Source organism: Clytia hemisphaerica, unplaced genomic scaffold, assembly GCF_902728285.1.
Source record: "Clytia hemisphaerica strain Z4C2 unplaced genomic scaffold, Clytia hemisphaerica genome assembly, whole genome shotgun sequence".
Taxonomy (NCBI): Eukaryota; Metazoa; Cnidaria; class Hydrozoa; order Leptothecata; family Clytiidae; genus Clytia; species Clytia hemisphaerica.
In genome coordinates, this window is record NW_027103974.1 from 330,386 (window position 1) to 344,921 (window position 14,536).

At 34.7% G+C, this 14,536-nt stretch overlaps 2 protein-coding genes across 7 annotated transcripts in view; both read right to left on the minus strand.

The window, feature by feature from the left end:
- Positions 1-1,526: 1,526 nt before the first annotated feature.
- The window catches only part of LOC136810632 (putative divalent cation/proton antiporter TMEM165), a 166,954-nt gene continuing 153,944 nt past the window's right edge, over positions 1,527-14,536 (minus strand). The window contains exons 2-7 of one of the 2 annotated variants that reach the window (XM_067067199.1): positions 5,845-6,080; positions 5,346-5,738; positions 4,779-4,964; positions 4,504-4,609; positions 3,854-3,982; positions 1,757-1,827 (exon numbers count right to left, since the gene is read on the minus strand). In XM_067067199.1, the coding sequence (XP_066923300.1) occupies positions 3,876-3,982; positions 4,504-4,609; positions 4,779-4,964; positions 5,346-5,738; positions 5,845-6,015 (963 nt within the window). In that variant the 5' untranslated portion in view covers positions 6,016-6,080 and the 3' untranslated portion in view covers positions 1,757-1,827; positions 3,854-3,875. Of the gene's footprint in view, positions 1,828-3,853; positions 3,983-4,503; positions 4,610-4,778; positions 4,965-5,345; positions 5,739-5,844; positions 6,081-14,536 lie in introns of those variants that run through there. The other variant, XM_067067200.1, reaches the window with a different exon arrangement.
- The window catches only part of LOC136810629 (microtubule-associated tumor suppressor candidate 2-like), a 53,841-nt gene continuing 52,565 nt past the window's right edge, over positions 13,261-14,536 (minus strand). For 4 of the 5 annotated variants that reach the window (XM_067067193.1, XM_067067192.1, XM_067067194.1 and 1 more), the window contains 2 exons: positions 14,410-14,507; positions 13,261-14,136 (listed from right to left, as the gene is read on the minus strand). In XM_067067193.1, coding sequence (XP_066923294.1) covers positions 13,842-14,136; positions 14,410-14,507 — 393 coding nt within the window. In that variant the 3' untranslated portion in view covers positions 13,261-13,841. The remainder of the gene's footprint in view (positions 14,137-14,409; positions 14,508-14,536) is intronic. The other variant, XM_067067196.1, reaches the window with a different exon arrangement.

Genomic DNA, 14,536 nt, shown 5'->3' on the forward strand with positions numbered 1-14,536 from the left:
TTGGACTTCACATCACATACACAACATTACTACTGTTACATAAATGTAGAAAATTCGTTTACAATTTAATTCATACGCCTCAAAATTCTACAATTCCCTAATGACCTAATTATATACATTATAAATATTACTAAGATGACACACAAAAGACGCAATAAAATCGAATACACTGAAGACAATGAGAGACGCAATCCCAAGTGACTAATGACGTAATATAAAATTAAAACATATCAAAACAAAGGCCAGCGGCCGTCACATTCGGTATCAAACGTGTCAGATAAAAAAGGGTTTTACTGTTGCTGTTAATTGTACTCTAATGTGTAAGAATTTAGAGAAATGAGTCCAATGTTGATTTTATGCATCGGAGAAGAGTCTATTGATATTATGCAGGGTACGTCATATCTTCCCTCGTTTCGAGTCTAAAACTCAGGCCTAAAAGCCTGGAGCTATTTATTGTAGACAAATTAATAAATTGATATGTGTTATTTCATTCCTAAGCGAATTAATCTAAATAATAAATCTAGACCCTCCCAGGAATGAGTTTGAAGGAAATCATGTTCTGAGACCGAACAGGTGAATAGGCCACAGAATTACAGTAATGAATTGATGATGACATCGGTGTTATTTCTGGCAAGATCATGTATTGATAGTATTACTTGAATTGACGTTGCTCAAAATATAAATAAATTTAAATTCTAATAAAACATTAACTAAAAAAATAACCTCATTATATGATTGTATAATTGTCATTATCATCCGAAATACCAGCAGGAACTTGAAGAAAATAAACTAAATTAGTTTACATCAAAAAAGAAATCCTAACGAAAATTCAAAATCACCGTTGTCCTTTACTCTTGGGCAAGTCCTTGATCTCAGTTCGCAATTTGACGATTGGGGTAAAATGAACATTACGAGTGAAAATCAGACAGAAAACTGCAAAAAGAATTTTTCGAGAATTTCTGACGACTGAAGGACTGGCTTAATTAACTGAACTGAGATATAAAAATGGACATGAAATGAACACGAATCCTGCTTCTAAAATACTGACCCTCAATTTTATAGACCAAGAAAGTGTGGACTATATTATTACATCGGTAATTTTGATTTTACTAAATGTTTAAAAATCATAAATTATCTTAGAATACAAATACAAACAATGCCAAATAATGAAAATTCATATACATAACAAGCACCGGAGTCTGTGGTTCCAAAAAAATAATATAGAAAGGAGTAGACCTAGCAACCTCGTTCCCGTGTATCCCAGGCTTTATTTACGTTACTTATTGACACCAGGGTATTATCTAGGGCTATCAGTAGGCATAAAAAAGCTGATAGGTAGTACGCAGGGAACGAGGTTGTATACCTAGAAACACAATCGATTTCAAAACTTTGAGACCTATATAAAAGTGTCTAACGATAGACCTTACGTCACGAGAAACACTAACCTCGGTTTCAAAATATTGCTATGGTGATTGATTCCAAGAGAAGTTCATAAGAATTTATACTTGAACTCTCAAGGGGTATAATTCCATTGGTAATGGTTTCAATACGAGGCAGTCGTTGCACTCAAAAAAATTTATGAAAAGTCAATCGAAAATATCATTTGTAAGGAATTAGATCCTCGTGAGTTTGTTCAACTCTGCATCTCAAATCTATTCGGAAGAAAGGCATGCTGATGTTGTGTTTCTTTTAAAAATTTGTATAAAAGATAAGGTTTGGATAATAAAAAACTTTCTAAATATAATAACTACTAACACTACTCAATCTCACCCATCCAAAGTGCTGACGCAGCAAATATCAGGAATACAACACCACCAACCAGAGTCACTGAAATGAGAAAAAAATATCTCAATAATAAACATCTTGTAACATGGAAAAACATCGATGCCCAATTAAGCGAGCTTTTTATAATGTTCTTCAGAGTCTGTACTAGAGTCGGTCTGCCCTAATACCTAAGATGAAACTTTCCTCTTACTAGTGTTTTCCTAGCCTTCCTGAGTCTGCCCTAATACCTAAGATGAAAACTTTTCCCTTACTTAGTGTTTTTTCCTAGCCTTCCTGAGTCTGCCCTAATACTAAGATGAAAACTTTCCCTTACTTAGCTGTTTTCCTAGCCTTCCCTGAGTCTGCCCTAATACCTAAGATGAAAAACTTTCCCTTACTTAGTGTTTTCCTAGCCTTCCTGAGTCTGCCCTAATACCTAAGATGAAAACTTTCTCTTACTTAGTGTTTTCCTAGCCTTCCTGAGTCTGCCCTAATACCTAAGATGAAAACTTTCTCTTACTTAGTGTTTTCCTAGCCTTCCTGAGTCTGCCCTAATACCTAAGATGAAAACTTTCCCTTACTTAGTGGTTTCCTAGCCTTCCTGAGTCTGCCCTAATACCTAAGATGAAAACTTTCCCTTACTTAGTGTTTTCCTAGCCTTCCTGAGTCTGCCCTAATACCTAAGATGAAAACTTTCCCTTACTTAGTGTTTTCCTAGCCTTCCTGAGTCTGCCCTAATACCTAAGATGAAAACTTTCCCTTACTTAGTGTTTTTTCCTAGCCTTCCTGAGTCTGCCCTAATACCTAAGATGAAAACTTTCCCTTACTTAGTGTTTTCCTAGCCTTCCTGAGTCTGCCCTAATACCTAAGATGAAAACTTTCCCTTACATAGTGTTTTCCTAGCCTTCCTCCTGAGTCCTTGTCTGCCCTAATACCTAAGATGAAAACTTTCTCTTACTTAGTGTTTTTCCTAGCCTTCCTGAGTCTGCCCTAATACCTAAGATGAAAACTTTCCCTTACTTAGTGGTTTCCTAGCCTTCCTGAGTCTGCCCTAATACCTAAGATGAAAACTTTCCCTTACTTAGTGTTTTCCTAGCCTTCCTGAGTCTGCCCTAATACCTAAGATGAAAACTTTCCCTTACTTAGTGTTTTCCTAGCCTTCCTGAGTCTGCCCTAATACCTAAGATGAAAACTTTCCCTTACTTAGTGTTTTCCTAGCCTTCCTGAGTCTGCCCTAATACCTAAGATGAAAACTTTCCCTTACTTAGTGTTTTCCTAGCCTTCCTGAGTCTGCCCTAATACCTAAGATGAAAACTTTCCCTTACTTAGTGTTTTCTTTTCCTCCTAGCCTTCCTGAGTCTGCCCTAATACCTAAGATGAAAACTTTCCCTTACTTAGTGTGTTCCTAGCCTTCCTGAGTCTGCCTAATACTAAGATGAAAACTTTCCCTTACTTAGTGTTTTCCTAGCCTTCCTGAGTCTGCCCTAATACCTAAGATGAAAACTTTCCCTTACTTAGTGTTTTCCTAGCCTTCCTGAGTCCAAATCCCTCACACTAACATCTGGGCTTAAATTTTTGGCGCCAAAAATTAGATTGTTTTTGAAAAATACCAAGTGTGACAAGAAAAAAAAGCTTATGTATGGTATGTACTTAGATAAAACTGTCTCCCTCCCCTAGAAGGTTCGACAAGTCCTTCGAGTCACCCTAAATTTGTGCCCCTCTAGAAAAGTTTCTTTTCTCGTCACTTCTTGCCCTTTGCTTCAAAATCCACTCCTCTCCTCTTTACCAGTAGAGACACTATGTTTTTGTGCAAATCCCTAAAACATTTACACGTATTGTATTGTTTTTACCCTTTTGTACAAAATAAATAACTTATTCGGTAGTAACTTATTTTAGTATTAGGTTTATTCATTCTCAGCGATGTATATTCCAAATTACACCAACCTGCCTAAATAAATCTCAAAAATCTACAAACTGTTACGTATTGACGGTCAACTTACGGAGTATTTAACTTTATTAAGTTTTTAAATGTTTAAAATTTAAGGTTTAAATTCACGTCGCAGAGTATTTTATATCTTTATAGAGGTACCTTGTTAAAGAATTAAACAAGTTTAATGTTTGCCACAAGCTGTTATTAATCGAGACCATTCTCCACGCTCGTTTATGAAGAGGGCAGAGAAAGCAAATGACAAAAACAATGCTCCACCGATTAACGTGACTAAATAAAAAGAAAAGTGTCAGAAAAAGGAGAATGATGAAAAATTATAATTTAAAAATGTTTAAATGGGCGCTAACCCTCTCTGTGAAAACGTCACTCACTTTTGAAAATAATCAAACTATTTTGGCTTTCTCCTTTCATGAGGATTCATGAGGTCAATCTGAACATTGTTTTCCTTTCTCCTTTGTCTTTACTTTTCTTTTTAAAAATGGACACTCTAGTTTTTTGTTCAAAAGGTTGGTAACCAATTTAGGCAAATACTTCGAGTGTCATTGTCACAGAAAGGGTTAACATTTAACATAATCAACACTTAACAAATTATATATTTAAGGTAACATTTGAAGTTAATTCTAAAGATCTGACATTTATGCTCTTTGTAGCTTCTGTATTTGTGCTATGCCATTTTAGTACTTATAAATTAAGTTATTTGGTATTTTTGGCAGTCCGTGAGATTGAAAGGCAACAAGTTTTACAATAAAACGTAAGGAGAGAAAAAAGGAGAGTATAAAAGATATACATACCAGTTCTAACAGAGATCTTTTGAGCAATCATTCGACCACCCATTACAGCCAACCCAGTACACAACGCATGACCAATGGTCCCTCCTATCGTTACCCCAATCGGATTCTACAAAGACAGAAATCAAGCGAAAATCAATTTATTTGCGGCTTTGCGGCCCTCAGGGGACCCAAAATTCACATCTTTCTGAAGTTTTCTTTTGCATCTCACGCATTTTCATGAAGTTTTGGAGAATTTTTTGGAAAGTCTGTGAATTCGGGTTGTAAAGATTCTTTACCTCTCTAGAACCAAGAATGATGGTTGTTAATTGTGAACGATCGCCCCATTCAGCTAAGAAAGTCATTGTGAATGATTGTAAGAGAATGGGTGAACAACATCTCATGATGGCTCGCATACAACGGTTCCTACGGATGGTGGATCTGATGATACCCGTCTCTACATCTGTCGTCGTCTCACCTTCCAACTGAAAAGGAAAGTGCAATGAAATATCTGGTTGTCAGTTCTATTCAATGATTGCCAACTTTTTATCGAAAAACCCGTAAAACCGCGTACTGTTGTTAAATTTATTTTTAAGGGACAGGATTAGGGAGAAATATATAATTTCTAAATAGGGGTAGGCAACAGTATCTAAGAAGTTAGTATTATGCAAGGTATTATAACACCCCGCAGTAGCCTTTTGTAATGGTTAGGGTCTTTTGAATCAACCTCAAATTTAGAATTAAATTTTATGGTTTAAAACTCGTTATTAAGATTGCTTTCTAACATATTAGCAATTATTTCTGAAATTTTATAACATTAATTTCGAAGGTGACGGAAACAGAGCAAAATCGAGTAAATAGTAAACCTCTGCCTCTTTCTTTTTTAATTCAGCTTGGACTTCTTCCAGTTCTTCAGCTCCTTCATCAGGATCCATGTCATAACCCTCTTTCAACATCTTTAAGCCGAAAATTGCAAATAGTGCTGTTGAAATATAAAACGTGTATTTCCTTGGGATGACTGTGGTAGCATAACCAAGAAAAACTGATAACACTGTCATAAGACCCAATGCTGCAATAGCACCAGCAAATACAGTTAATCTAGAGTGTCTCATAGCCATAATGGCCGCAATGAAAAATGTCTTGTCACCAAGCTCCGAAACAATAATGACAGATATGGATGCAACAAAGGCATGTATAAAACCATAATCAACAGTTCCAGCTTGTTCCGGTGATTTGATATCTGGCGTTGTCTTGTCACCCTAAAAGTATAAAGAACAAAATAGCACTTAAGTTTAATTTAAAAATCAATAAATTAAACTTTTGGTCATAGAGTCACACTTCATAAAGTTTTGAAATAACACTAACATTTTTATACGGTGGTAAGGTTCCAGATTCTTTGACTTTCTTTATCAAGTCTTCATGGCTATCATATTGCAAGTTTTCACTACCGTTGACATGATACAAAATCAAGTTAGCCAATACAACAATGACCAAGACATTATGTGATAGTCGACGTAGAAAACTTGACAGCCTCATATTGAAGATAACTTATACTTGTATTAATCCATTAGTTTCTTTGTTATTGTTTTTTCGTTTTTAATCTATACAATGAAAATGATTATTATCAATGAAGTGAAAAATAAAGCCTAGATTGTTTCCTGTCTCTCCATCAACCTAGAATTTGATACAGTTTCTCAAAATTTGTTTACGATACAATATGTTCAAGATTTGTGACTATAACCAAACTGACAGTTAAGAAAATTCAAATGTAATGAACAGAAAAGAAAGTTCCATAAACTCAACAAAAAATAATTCAAAAATATTTAACAAAACTAAAAATTTGATTTCTACAAGATTTGGATCCAAATATCCAATATAATTTTGACACTAAGCTGTGGAAAATAAATGGTGTTTAAATATGCGCATTTTTAGGAAGTCCATGAAAATAAAAGGTGCACATATCAATGGGATTTAGGTTATTAAGGTTTTATTTTTACCCTTCATTTAGTAACCAACCAACATTATTTTACCTTTCAAATTTGTTTATCAAATAGTGGAATTATTGACTTTATTATTGAATGCATCTGCCAACGAATTCTCAGTAGTCAATATAAAGTAAAGGAATACCCACAACATGTTGAACAAAAATACGCAAATAAATGCAAGTATGAAGCCACCTTTAGCGGTCTTATGGTTACAGCAACAAATCCCCATTAAGGCACCCACTGGACTTCCAAACCACGCCATATACAAAAGCACAAGCTCTGCTGCACGAAGACCATCTGACATAGCACTGGCTTTATCACAAGCAAATAATAAAAAGGTTAAGACATTAAATACAGCAAGCATGATTCCAATAGCAATGCGGATATCCATTGTGTAAAGGTTATTGATACCACCAACAAAGACCACCAAGGTTGCTGATATTGTCAATAACATTGGTAAGATAAGGCAACTACAAGCACACAAAGAACAATTGATACCATCATCATCAAATCTACCGTAGGCCATGACAAGTTGGGTTGAGAATTTCAGCTAAAATTGCAAATTTCCCAGAATTTCCTAGAATTGTGTAGATCAACAAAAAAATTCATATAATCACAAAACTGAAAAATGCCCGATATGCAACGAAAGAAAATATGATAATATCAAAGAATTTTACCATAAACTACAAGTGCAAAAGAAAGCAAGTTAAAGGGCTTTAAAGTTTGTAAATATTACCCAGGGGCATTCTGATGAATTGACCAAGGGGTTTGTGCGGCAGTTAAGGGTACGTTTTTAAAGATAGCAAAAATGCACTAAGGGTGACTTTTTTTAATAAATTTACTGTAGGGTGGAAATTTCAGCAATTCCAGGAAAAATTGTAAATTTTGCTCTAAAAGAGTAGATTCATTGGTGCACTGTATTTGTTAGATGAAACAAAATTAAAGTCTGTCATTTTTCAAAAATATTCATCCAATCAAAAGATATCGAAGTTTTTTATTGGTTGATTGTTGTTGATTGGTTGTCATTTTTTACTACTTTATAGAGTCAACCAGCAATAAACTTTGTTTGATATCTTTTGATTGGAATGAATATTTCTGAAAAAATTGTTCACAGTGATGATGATCTAAGATCGAAGAACCACTTCTGTGAAAATGGTAATAAACCAGCTGCGCTGGAAAGTCAGCCCAAAAAGCTTAGAGGGCTTAGAAGTACAAATAAGAAATCTAGCTTTGTTAAAATCTGAACAGCTTGAAAGAGCGTATCTATTTGCTTGAAAGAGCGTATCTATTTGCTTGAAAGAGCGTATCTATTTGCTTGAAACGTTCAGACGAAAAAGTAGTGGTGCATAGTGGAAGTGGAATCCGTCCAAAGCAGAAGTCGGTGAAACTAATTAATTCCATTGCTGTTATGCTCTTTCCTGGGAATCCATGCTATGATTTCTTCTTTGATATACTGATGCATAGTGGGCAACACCCCTCCAACCCCCACCTAAAAAAAGTCACCCCCACCTGCATAGGCTTACCCCCACCTGAAAATTGAAGATTACTCAACCCCCACCTTCTTGGGCAACCCCCACCTGATTTAAAAAAATCTTCCAACCCCCACCTGAAAAATCCAATTTCATCTGTTTCTCAAATTTTAAAAGTTTTCATTAATAGATTTGATTGAAACTGGAAAGGAGGAGATTGGAGGATAAGAAATAAACTTTTTTTTGTCTTGCAAGCCTGTATATATAGTTTTTTCAAAGTTTTCTTTTTTTGTTCAACTGAAAGATACACTCAAAACTACACAACCCCCACCTGAAAATTTCCACCCCCACCTGTATAGGGTTACCCCCACCTGAATTTTTTTGGGGGGGTGCCCACTATGTGATGGCGAAATGAATAACATGGTTTGGGCTGCCAATTTGAATTTTGCTCCTCAAAATGACAGTTGATGAATTAGCCAATGTAAGTTTGTTTTAGTTTCACTTTTCAAACTGCCATGACAATAAAATAAAAGACCCAGATAGAAGAATTTCTACAAGTAGCATATAACTTTAACATTATTCAAAGAAAAATAATTTCTTTAATACTAACTTTCTCTGTAATAATTAGCTCTCTTTCTTTATTTACAATGCATAAGTATCTTTTATTAACTATTGAATATGACGCAAAAAAAGAATCTTTTTTCTCTTTTTTTTCTTATTATTAATTATATGCGTCTTTTTATTTTGTGTTTTTCTCTTATTCTATCTTATTAAAAAAAATTATTTTTGCGCGCTAAGTAATCCTGATATCCCGTTTCCCGAAAATAATCTGAAATCGGAATTAAAACTGAAAGTCGTAACGACCACCACCATCTGGAAAAAAGTCGTTGAACCGATTTGAAGAGTTACCACGGACTAATTATACCACATTTGAATTTTCGCATTTTATGATATTTAGAGGTGACATCCCAACTCATTTTGCCACAACAAACATCAAGCCCGGCAACCAAGAATTTACCTCAATTGCCATGGTAAAGCCCAGGGCTGCAAATAAATATTTTTAGTCAATCGGACATCATGTCAGGAATGAGATGAAATTCTGTCGGTCAAACTCTAAATGAAAGGGACGAGATGGAGTTTTTACAAGCTCTTATTTGATTTGGTAGGTTGTTAACTAGTAATAAAACAATATTGTTACTTTCTCTAAAGAACGCGTCATTTTTATTACTTCAAATGACCAATTATTAAAGTATCTTATAAAAACTCCATCTCATCTGAAATGAAATCCTGTCGGTCATTCAGTCTATAAGTTTTCTAAAATAATACAGTCTTGAAAGTTATGGAGAAAGTGACCTTAGAAAGACCCTTGAAAGTTACGACGATAACGAGTTGATAAAAGTGAGCTTAGAGACACTCTTGAAAGTTACGAAGAAAGCAAATCGATAAAAAGTGAACATATAAACACCCTTGAAAGTTTACGAAGATAGCAAGTCGATACAAAGTGAACTTAGAAATATATCCGTTAATAAAAACGCATGAAATCAAAGTAAACTTTAGAAACACTCTTGAAAGCTAAAAGAAAGTAAAAGAGTAGTAATAGACAAAGAGACAGGGATGTGAAAGATTTGTTTTAAACTCAAATTAATGTGTTTTTTTTTTCATACGGACATCATGACTGACACTAATGATTCTCAGTCGGTCAAATGGCTTTTTCAGATGGATATTGACCGATGACCGACGCTTATTTGCAGCCCTGAAAGCACATCCTTTGTTTCACCCACAATCTTTACTTTCACCATTGATCCCACAATTTATGCAATATTTTATGAGAGAATTGAAATATTTCAAAATATAATGGAGATAATCTTCAAGCCTTTCTTATTGATATTGGTTTGCTGGAATGTAATGTTATTACTCAAAACCATAAAGGCAGAGATACTGGATTTAATGGCAAATGTCAAATGTCTGGTCTTGAGTTAAATATGAATATATCGAAAGTATTATTTTGCTAAATAGTGTATATAAGCAGTGGGATATTTAGGATAAAAACGACAATTAGTGCTCAGTTCCGGCAAAAATATTGCAGAAATACTGGTGGCAACCAACGAAAGATTGTTCTGTTCGCATCACACATCTGCTTCATCATTTCCACTGATTATCTGGTGTTGAGAAGCAAATTGTTCTTTTAAAGTATAGCCAAAGCCCTTCTCCGCAACAAACAAACACAAAAACAAAACAAAATCACTGATAAATTAATTTGAAACAGTGGGGGAGAGCAACATTGTTTTAGCAATACTTACCAAGAACAAAACTTGTTTGCTTTCTTGCATGATTTCTGAAAACCCAAAAATCTCTCAGCCTACCAGCATGTATTTTTCAACACACGCGGGGAGGCGAACAGAACAATTTTTCGATGGCTGCCTAACAAATGTCAATGTAAAATGCTCCTACCTCCTTTAAACATATTAACATTTGCTGTGACAAGATGAGTATGGTTATCCAGTCAGGACTCTTTGGTCTTTTTTAACATTAGTTCGGATAGAATAAAAACATACCTGATCAACACAACCAAACCTTCTGTCTTGCGTTTACTCTTTTCTTCCCAACAACTTTCGTTTTTGCTTATGTAGGTTTTAAAATCCACAAGTAATGAACCTCTTATAGCTTTATCTGATTAAATCTGGTTGAAAACCTTCTGTCAGGTTTCATTCCATATGTTTTTTATCCATGTGGTGAACCAGTTTCCCCGATTTCCCGATAATTAAAAATTGGAACTTTCCCGTGGGGGCGATTGGGCGAACCGCCATCACGAAATATTTTTCGTGAAAATTTACTGATTCTCTAACGCTAATATAATCTAGAGAGGAAACAAATATTAAATTTGATTCTTTTTTTGTTCGTATTTTTAAATTTCAAGATAAAAAGAACTACAGTACCTTAAGGGAAGAAATTTTCGCGGGAATTAAATTTCGCTGTTGGTCAAATTGTTTTTTTTCGCGGTAATGAAATTTGCGGATCACTGAAATATTTGATTTTTTTATTTGACTAAACGATGTTTTTTATAAGAAACACCTTTATAAGGAACCTGAGGCTGACATTTGACAGTGAATCTTATGACAACTCACAAACTATACACGTATTTCAAAGAAATGTTATTAAAAATTATGAAAAATTTCGCGGTTCACCTTTTCTGAAAAATTTCGCGGTAGTTTAATTTCGCGGTTCATCAAATTTGTAAGATTTTGCGGGAATTTAATTTCGCGGATTGGCGATTTTAGAAAATTTTGTGGGAACTTAATTTCGCGGTTTTACTGTAGGCAAAACCGCGAAAACCGCGAAATTTTCTTCGCTACAATCGCGCGTGTAATTTCAGGACCCAATATTTATATTTTAAAATCCTTATTTTAGCAAACAAATTTAAAAATCTTCATCTTTATTCAAATTGTTCAAATATAAAAGTTAATCATCTATTTTCCAATTAAGTTAGGAAAATTATTAAAAAGAATGATTTGAATCTTACATAATAATGGTCTTCTCTTTATTCTTTATCCCGTTCCCTTTTCTCGTGGTCTTCTCCTATTCGAAGCAGAATTTTTCTGGATCGTTTTTTGTAGGTACTGGTTATACAACCAACTTTTGTGAATCAAACTGGTATTTGAAACTTTGAATTTGTCTAATGAAAATATTTAACAATGGATGATGATAAACCAGGAAAGGTAAATACATGGCCCGAGCATGGTCCGAACAGGCCCGAACATGTTCGAGCCATGCCGTTGGTTGTGCCTTAGATGTTACTTAACTGCGATAACTGTCTGCAGTCTGGCATCTTGCTAGACTCTTTTCTATTAAATATGATATTCTTTCTTACACTTTCTGTCAAACTTGAATTTAAAGGAATGTTAAACGAACCAAAACAGACACAGTGAGTCAAACGTTTGAGATCAAAACAGTACAGTAGAAAGCAGTCTGACGTCTGTCTGGGCCAGTGGGCTTCCCTGACGCCTGAGCTTGCTTGCGCTTAAAAAATTTCATCTTGTGATCAGCGCTACTCGGGTACCATCTTTGACGAAGACGAAAAAAGAGCATGGGGCGACTTACGCTTGATTGCCACGGAGAATCTTATGACGCGCGGCTTTTCACCTAGCATACACAACTCATTTGTTTGTAATTTTGAAGAAAGATTTCTTACGTAGAATTATCTTTCAATGGAGGTAAATATACAGAATGTCCTGTAAAAACATTTACTCAGTTTCACCTTATCTGGTACTCGATGTAGAAATTTTCTTCCGACACGCTAAAGCTCTGAAGGTCGGGAAAATTTTATATTAGCCCGCTCCTTCAGAGCTTTAGCGTGGGCGGCCGCCAATACACCATCGGAATATCAGATAAGGTTTCACCACACACTACTGGATACGACCGAGGGGTAAATCACTCGAAAAATTATCGTACACCTCTACAAAAAGTCAAAAAAAAAGTTAAAAAAGTAAAAAAAAAGTCAAAAAGTCAAAGAAAAAGTCAAAAAGTCAAAAATAAAGTCAAAAAAAAGTCTTGAAAAAGTCAAAAAAATTCTTGAATGGGCGGATGGGTGGAGCAAAATTTATGGGCGGTTGGTTTTTGGACATATTTGGGCGGAAAATGTTGGGCGCCCGAAGGCAGTGGGCGTTTTTGTTAGAAAAAGTCAAAATGAAAGTTTGAAAAAAGTCAAAAAAAAGTCAAAAAGTCAAATAAAAGTAAAAAAAAAGTCAAAAAGTCAAATGAAAATTCAAAAAGTATCGTACACCTTTTTTCAAGTGATTTACCCCTCGGATACGACGCAGTACACAAAACCGTATGTATGTGAATATAGAGAAATTATAATGCTCCAAGCTCAAAAAGTCAAGTGGGAATAGTTTCGCCGGTCTCCATTCAATTTCCAATTTTTAGTGAGATATAAAGACTTTTCTATTCCCAAGCCAAAGTTATTCTTTTCTTAGTTCACATTCACAGATTCTTTAGGAACAAGAAACATCCTTCTCATTGGAAAATCGGCCTTGAATAATGGGAATACTCTTCACTCAACTCTCATGCTCATGGAAAAGATAACTTTGGGATTTTCTACAACAAAAAACAACAGTCGGTTTTAAATTTACAATATCCCAAATGGCTAAACTTTTCTCATTGGGTGTCAAAAAGACCGTTGTTTTTCCGGTAAATCTCTTTCTAAAAGAAAAGACAAGATGAAACCACGTGTGACATTTTTTAAGTAATATTATTGCAATTCATTTTAAAACAACAAATTGATATTTACAAGAATAAAGAAATAAATTGCTAATACTTCTTATTTTTAGAACAGTACTGCTCTTTTTACTGCTTTACTTACTTTTACTTTTACTTTACTGCTTTGCTGTAATTAAGAGAAAAAGCAGATAAAAAATTACCAAGGCAAAGGAAAGAACATTTTCAAGGCGAAGGAAAGTAATGGAGCTGACCAGTTATACCGCGGTTCTAATGGACAGGAAAAGTTAAAGCTACTGAAATATCTTTTAATAGCTGATAAGATATTTTCCTACAAAACTCAACTTAATTTTCATTGCGCTAGAACCAGCTAGAACTCAAAAGTTAGATCTGAATTTCTAAGGCTATGCCAAAGCGGAAAAAAATGTTTTATAAACACGCTTGTAAAATAAATATAAAATTTAGAAAAAACACAAAAAAATGTTCAATTTAATTTATAATATAATGCTTCTTATTTTGTTAACTATTTCTAAACATGTTAAAGATAATATTTTTCAAGAAAAAATAAAATTTCATTTTTAGCAGCAAGAAACTGCAAGGTCGGTTGTTGAGAATGAGCAGACCACCTCTTTCCGTGGCAGCAACAAATTCGTTGCGAAAACGTCAAACGTCAAGTCACTCTTGCTACCCAGTTTTAGAAATTCATGCTCCTGCGTTTCAGTTTTTTAGCGATTTCGGCTTCTTTACTTGTTTTCAGACGCCGGGGTGTCGAACTAGCGGAAAAGGAGCCAGACGAACGGAGCGGTGAAGGCGGCGAGTCTCTAGCCTCGTCGTCGTCTTCATCATCGATACGGGCTAATGAACCATAAGTCAAGTCTGGATTAGAGGCTCGCCAAATTAATTGTTCTTTCTCCATTGATAATTGTGACACCTTTTTACTTTCAGTTTCGAATTTCTCCATAAGGTTTTCACGTTCCACGGATAATTGCCTTCAAAGAACAAGAAAAAAATTTAAATACGGAAAAAAGGATTCAAAACCTCGAAGGATCTTGTCTCGCAAGAACAGATGCTAAACAATATGATTCAGAACAAGGAAAAAAATGTATCAACTTTCGTTATGCAGCAACTGGTAGTTGAAAATTCTGCCTTTCCACTTAGTTTTCACTTAGTTGTTTTTTTGTAAAACTATTGTCCCGGTAGTATCTTATTGGAATTAAACTACGAAGGTTATAATCAGATTCTGTAACATGATGAGCATATACCTTTCAGTAAGTGATTTTTGTTTCAACATTTCAGCCATGGATTGATTCTTTTGAGCTAAAGCATCGTATTTAGTCTCCAACTCGTAATGTTTGTCAAGCTGAAAGTTAAGAAATGCAAGAGAAACAA